Source organism: Carlito syrichta, unplaced genomic scaffold, assembly GCF_000164805.1.
Source record: "Carlito syrichta isolate Samal-C Ts95f unplaced genomic scaffold, Tarsius_syrichta-2.0.1 Scaffold315077, whole genome shotgun sequence".
NCBI lineage: Eukaryota > Metazoa > Chordata > Mammalia > Primates > Tarsiidae > Carlito > Carlito syrichta.
This window is the reverse complement of record NW_007259173.1, coordinates 477743-484273: the sequence shown is the minus strand read 5'-3', so window position 1 is coordinate 484273 and position 6531 is coordinate 477743. Positions and strand designations below refer to the sequence as shown.

The 6531-nt window shown below is 51.2% G+C and overlaps 1 protein-coding gene across 1 annotated transcript in view; it reads right to left on the bottom strand.

The window, feature by feature from the left end:
* Positions 1 to 6531, bottom strand: part of DNAJB13 (DnaJ heat shock protein family (Hsp40) member B13) — a 17327-nt gene that overhangs the window by 7634 nt on the left and 3162 nt on the right. Inside the window, exons 2-4 of the mRNA XM_021706036.1 lie at positions 4534 to 4679; positions 3877 to 3980; positions 2325 to 2486 (exon numbers count right to left, since the gene is read on the bottom strand). Coding sequence (XP_021561711.1) covers positions 2325 to 2486; positions 3877 to 3980; positions 4534 to 4679 — 412 coding nt within the window. The remainder of the gene's footprint in view (positions 1 to 2324; positions 2487 to 3876; positions 3981 to 4533; positions 4680 to 6531) is intronic.

Here is a 6531-nt window from a genome sequence, read left to right as displayed (position 1 = left end):
AAGGATCGCCAGAGCCCAGTAGGTTGAGGCTGCGGTGGCCAGGAGTGGCCACTGCCCTCCAGTCTGGGCGACAGAGTGAGATTCCAACTCAAAAAAATAAAATAAAATAATCAACTCTAGAATACCCAAGTGCTCTGCTGGCCAAGTGTCCATTCTAGCCTCCTCCCTGTACACCCACCCTGCTGGAGACTCCGTAGAGCAGAAAGGAACGTTTCCTAGATGTTCAGCAGTCAGGGCTCTGGCTTTGAATTCTGCTCACCATGTAAACCCTGATACTTCAGGGGAAGAAAGAGGAAAGGTGGGAATCTCTCTGTGGCTGGAGTGGGGAGCACAACATGGAGACGCCGGGTTTTTCTACAGCAGCATTTCCATGTCACCTACTAGTGTCATCCTGTCAAAGGCAAGCAGGGTGGCAGTGACACGCACCCCTTAGCTGTGGTTGCAGCCACAGGGGCATGTTGTGGAGCATAGCAGCAGTGTTTCCTGATTCCTTTTTTTTTTTTTTTTTTCGGTTGGAGTCTCATTCTGTCGCCCAAACTGGAGTGCAGTGGCCGCTCCCGGTCACCGCAGACTCAACCTGCTGGGCTCCAGCGATCCTTCCGCCTCAGCCTTCCAAGTAGCTGAAACCACAGGCGCGCGCTACCACGCCCGGCTAATTTTTGATTTATTGTGGAGATGAGGTCTCGCCAAGTTGCCCAGGCGGGTCTCAAACCCGCGGGCTCAGGCAATCCACTCACCTCAGCCTCCCAAGGAGCGGGATTTCAGGCTGAGCCACAGAGCCTGGCTTGATTCCTTCTTCATGACTCTGGCAGAGTCAGTGGCTCTCCTTGAAGGACAGTTTAGGAGTGTTCTCGGAAGAATTCCTGGGGGGCCAGTCTAGAGCCCTCACAAAGACCTTTCAATGATTTGTGGGTTTTTTGAGTCAGAATCTCACTCTGTCGCTCAGGCTGAAGTGCTGGGGCACTCTCACGGCCACTGCAATCTTCCAAGTAGCTGGAACCACAGGTGCGCGCCACCACGCCCAGCTAATTTGTTTGTTTGTTTGATTTATTGTAGAGACGATACCAGCTACCCAGGCTGGTCTTGAACCCATGGGCTCACGAAACTCTAGCCTCAGCCTCCCAAAGTGCTGGGATTATAGGCGTGATCAATGACTTTTTAAGTACCCAATTCCCTGTCTTGAACCACTTTCTGCTTCACGTGGCTGATTCTTTCTTTTCTTTTCTTTTCTTTTTTTTGAGTTGGAGTCTCACTCTGTATCCCAGAATGGAGTGCAGTGACATGTTCACAACCACTGCAGCCTAGACCTGCTGGGCTCAGACAATCCTTCCGCCTCAGCCTTCCAAGTAACTGGAACTATAGGCGCGCACAACCACATCCAGCTTATTTTTTGACTTATTGTAGAGACAAGGTCTCACCAAGTTGCTCAGGTTAGTCTTAAACCCCTGAGCTCAGTAGATCTCTCACCTTGGCCTCCCAAAGATCTGGCCTAAGTATCTGTTTCTATAATTGACCCCCGAACTAATACACATCTGTACAATGAAATCTTATGCAGACTTATATATAGTATGCAGATTTACATATAAATGAATAAAGTCAATTATATATAGTATAATATATACTAGATTATTCCAAGACATACGTGAAAAAATCAGTGTGCACAATGTAGTCCCATTGCCTTACAAAATAAAAGGCTTATGTAAAAATAAATATAAGCTCATAAGTGCATAGAAAATGTCTGGAAAGAAGCCAGGTGTGGTGGCTCACTCCTGTAATCCCAGCACTTTGGGAGGCTGAGGCAGAAGGATCACTTGAGCCCAGGAGTTTGAGACCAGCCTTGGCAACAATGAGACCCCATCCTTACAAAAAATTTTAAAAATTAGCTGGGCATGGTGGCATACCTGTAGTCCCAGCTACTCAAGAGGCTGAGGCAGGAGGATTACCCGAGCCCAGGAGGTCAAGGTTGTGGTAAACGATGATTGTGCCACTGTCCTCCAGCCTGTGTGAGAGAACAAGACCCTGTCTCAAAAAAATAAGAAGAGGAAGAGGAAGAAGATGAAGAATAAGGAGGAGGAGAGAAAAGAAAATATCTGGAAGGAGACAAACTGTTAAAAGTGAGTATCTGCTTCTGGAAAAGGAAATGGAAGGTTGGAATTTATTTATTTTTCAATAAATTGTTTTGCTGTTTTAAAAATCATTTTATGTATACACACACGTGCGCATATATGTAAAGTACAAATAAAAACAAAACTACTCAAAGAACAGCATCTTTTCCAGCTGTGTCCTTTCCCAGTAAGGCAGGGAAGGAGAGTAAGACATCTTACCATTGAAGGGGTTGTCTCCCCCGAAGAACTCATGGAAAACCTTTTCGGGGTTGCCGTGGAAGACGTAACCAGTTGTCCAAGGGGTCTGGGATCCAAACTCCAAAGGAATCCCGCCCTTCAGGCCCTCCTCTCCAAACTTGTCATAGATGCCTCTCTTCACAGCTGTGGATATGCATCACCTTGTGAAGGACTTTGGAGGCTGAGCTAGAGGAGGGGCTGGGAAGCAGGAGGATATGGACAAAGGGGAAGGGCAAAACCAGCCTTATTTCCAAAGTTCCTGCTGCCTGGTGGTCTTTGGATGAGACCTAGATGTTAGGGGATCCATTCATGCTGGGTGGACCTAGGTTTGGCCCTCATAGCCCAGAAGAGAAATGGGAAAGACTCGGGTTGGCTGAGGGCGGGGTGGAGACTGAAGGAAGAATGGAGCAACTTAGGGTCAGGTGATGGCCCCGGGATCCAGCCTAACGCAGCCATCATGGCCACTGTTTTATCTGGGGTGAATAGCATCCCAGAACCTTGACATTTTAGAATCTGGGAATTCTAGAGTTTCCAAATTCTAGTGCTTTGAAATCCTGGAGTCAGAAGTCCTGAAAACTCAGGGCTGAGGAAACCTTAGTGATTTTCTGACTGAACTTCTGCAGGAGCCAGGATTAGTCTCCAGGACCAGCCGGCAGGGAAACCCCGCCCCGTTCCCTCCCACCCTCCAGTGCCCCTCGCCTGCCAGCTCCTCTCCACTCCCCCGTTTTGGGGCAGGGAATCACACTTTCTCCACTCTGTGGCTTCCATAGAAGAGACATATCCTAACCACTCCCGGCCTTTCTCTGCCCCTTTGTCCTCCTGGCCCTGGGGAGATGGAGGTTCCAGCACGGGTAGATCCGGGAAGGACAGGTAGGCCTGCAGGCCCAGCTTCAGCCTCCTTCGCCGTCCTGTGGCAGCAAGCATCTCACGCCACTCCTCCCGGGAGGGTTCTGACGTGGGCAATGCTCCTGCTCTGCCCTGACTGGCTGAGCAAGTTGGCCTAATCCTGGGCCCTGCATGCCACGAGCTGGCTGTGTAGGCTGAGAAAGGTGATTCTTTTTTTTTGAGTTGGAGTCTCACTCTGTCGCCCAGACTGGAGAGCAGTGGCCGCTCCCGGCCACCGCAGCCCCGACCTGCTGGGCTCCGGCGATCCTTCTGCCTCAGCCTTCTGAGTAGCTGGAACTACAGGCATGCACTACCATACCTGGCTAATTTTTTTTGATTTATTGTAGAGATGAAGTCTCAGCAGGTTGCCCAGGCAGGTCTGGAACCCGTGGGCTCAAGCAATCCACTCACCTCAGCCTCCCAAAGGCGCGGGATTACAGGCTGAGCCACCGAGCCTGGCTGAAAGGCGATTCTTAACACTGTTTTCTCTGTTTCTCTAGATTCCAGGCAGGGAAGAGGGATGCTTCCTCTCTCTGGAGTCCCTCAGAAAACCCAACAGTCTAGAGACTTAAGGAACAATCTTAATGGAGAGGTGGGCGAAAGAGAAGATCTGGAGTGACCCTGCATGCTCAGCCCCTTGGTCACTCACGGTCACTCAGCACGTCGTAGGCCTCTGCTATCTGCCTGAACGTCTCTGGTGAAGACAGGTCATTTGACCTCAACGGGTGGTTCTTCAGGGCGAGTTTCCGGTACCTACAGGAGGGAGGGTTTATGCAAGTCATAGCAGCTGACCTGCTTCTGAGAGCAGACCACAGCTCATAGCTGGTGCCACTGTCCCCTGCCTAGCTATAAATCGGGGTGACTTCACAGGCCATGGTGGCCTGGAAGTGCATTGCTCAGATCTCCTTGAAGAGTGCCTGGCTAGGGAGCCTAGTTGGCTGCCAGTCCCAGCAGCTGCCCCCTAAACATTCATGCCAAGCCTGCCCCGGCCAATGTCTGCATGTGGTGGGGATATCAGGGCCAGCCATTCCTGCAAAACACAGGACTCTTCCGTCAGGCAAGCTTCGCTGGAGGGCTCCCCACCAGCCTGCTGAAATTCCTTCGGCCACACTGCAACTTTCCCTCTGCCATCCTTCCTTCCCTGTCTCCTTTTGCAGGGACCAGCCTTCAGCATGCTCTGTCCCTGCCCTGCTTCTTTTACAGGGGTCTCCCCAGTGCATTTTGTGCACATCTAATCCCGGTTGCTTCTTAGAGGACCGGAAGTGACACCCGGGTTTCTTGGGGGATGAGATGAAATTGGGTGTACAAAGGGCCCAGCTCAGAGAGGTGCAAGGGGCTGGTCAAGTTCATGCACTGTCTCCCACTGAGCTCATTCCTTCTCCACTTGTGTTCCTGCTCAGGCCCATCAGGGTGGGACACCCGCAGCATGCGGGAATACAGATCATCAGTGTCCTAGGAGGGAAGAGATGGCACAGACTGGGTGGTCTGTGGAGAGTTTAATAGAGGGACCATTCACTGAGGTGCAGGAAGAGGGATGGGAGACCACGAGGGGCAGCGCAGGACCCGAGGCTGGGGACCCTGAAGTGCCTGGGTCACCGCTGAGTCTGTGGGTGTGGGAGGGCGGAGAGCGGTTATGAACCCTGGAAGGAGAGAGTGTGGACAGGGCCCTTGGCAGGAGCTGTGACTGAAGGAAACCAAGAGCACAAGCTGACAGAGTCCTTGTGTTCTTTGTTTTACGTTCAAGGAACTCAGCCTACATTTCCTTTTTCTCCCCTGGCCTTTTGGTTGCATGCCTGGAACCTGCTCATCCTAAGTGATTGCCTTGCTTAGCATAGATGTTAAGATATGCAAGGCTTAGTCATTGATACTTACCCTGCTTGTGTGATTTAACTCAGAAATTAACATATCCTGTGTGTATGGTTTCGCCTTCCTTTGTGAGATTTTTGTCCTATATAAGAGGCATGCAGTAAAATAAATTTGCTCTCTCGCCCCTTGCTATCTCGCCCCTTGCTATCTGAGAGGGAGTCCTCCCAATCCTGCTGTTTCTCTTTCTCTTTCTTTTCTCATTCCCTCCCCCCAACTCAGGCCCTGATCAGCAGAGGCTGGACCCCTGCACGTGACCTTCTGTTAAGGGACGTAGCCAAGCTGCAGAGACCTGATAGGAAGGGAGCGGGGGAATAAAACCCACCCCCCACCTCCTCCCTACCCTCTCTGCCCCCCCTTCCCTCTTGATGTCCTGTCCTGGTTCCCCCTCACAGGTTGTATCAGGATGCCCAAGGGCAGGAAACCTAACGGTGCCACCATCACCCATCAGACTCCCAAAGCTTGAGCGGCTGAGGAAGGTGGAGGAGCAGGCTTGAGAGCCAAACAGAAGGCATTCAGCATAGACTCCTTCCCCTGCCCACACCTGCCGTGTTGGTGTCCCCTTTTGTCCTTTTGTTTCTATTCTCACTCCAGAGACACGCTCGCCTCTCCATGGTTGATGACTCCACATCTCTGCCTCAAGCCAGACACTTCTCTGAGCCCTGGACTTCTGCACCTGCTTCCATCCCCTCTCCAGTGTTCTGCAGGCACCACAGATTAAATGAGCCCAAACGTGAGCACTCGCTCATTGCCTAATTTTCCCCAGGCACTGCAGTCAGAAATTTGAGCACAATTTTGGACTCCGAGTCCCCCTTTGTCCCCTCCACCACATCCAATCAGACACCAAGTCACGTCAGGTTTTCCTTCTAGAGAATGCTCTGTGCCTGCCTTTTTATTCCTGTAACTACTGCAGCACCATGTCTTCCTGTATCCAGAAGTCCTTCTCCAATCCACTGTGTGCTGCCATTGCATTGACCTCTATCTCCTATCTATCTATCTATATTCCTTTCTCTGTCTCTCTCAGTCTCTCCTTAGTGCTGATGCTTCTAAAATACTCTCTGGTATCTGACTGGAGCCACAGATACAGAATCTGAATTGTTCTTACTGAAACACAGCATGGAATTAGCATTAAACAAAACAAACCTAAATTAAAATACTCTCTGACCAAGGCACTCTCCTGCCAAACCCCTCACAGCTTCCCTGTTGTCTCCACCATAAAATCCGAATGTCTCGCACTAAGACTCAAGCCCCTATCACCGCACTCCCTCCCGCCTCCACGACCTCTCCTGCCTGGCTCTGAACCTCTCACCACCCTGCGTGCACACCGTACTCCCCTTACCTGTAACACTCGTCCCTCTGCGGCGCCCCTCTCAGCTCCTCCTGGCTATTTTTTTTTGAGTTGGAGTCTCACTCTGTCACCCAGACTGGAGTGCAGTGGCCG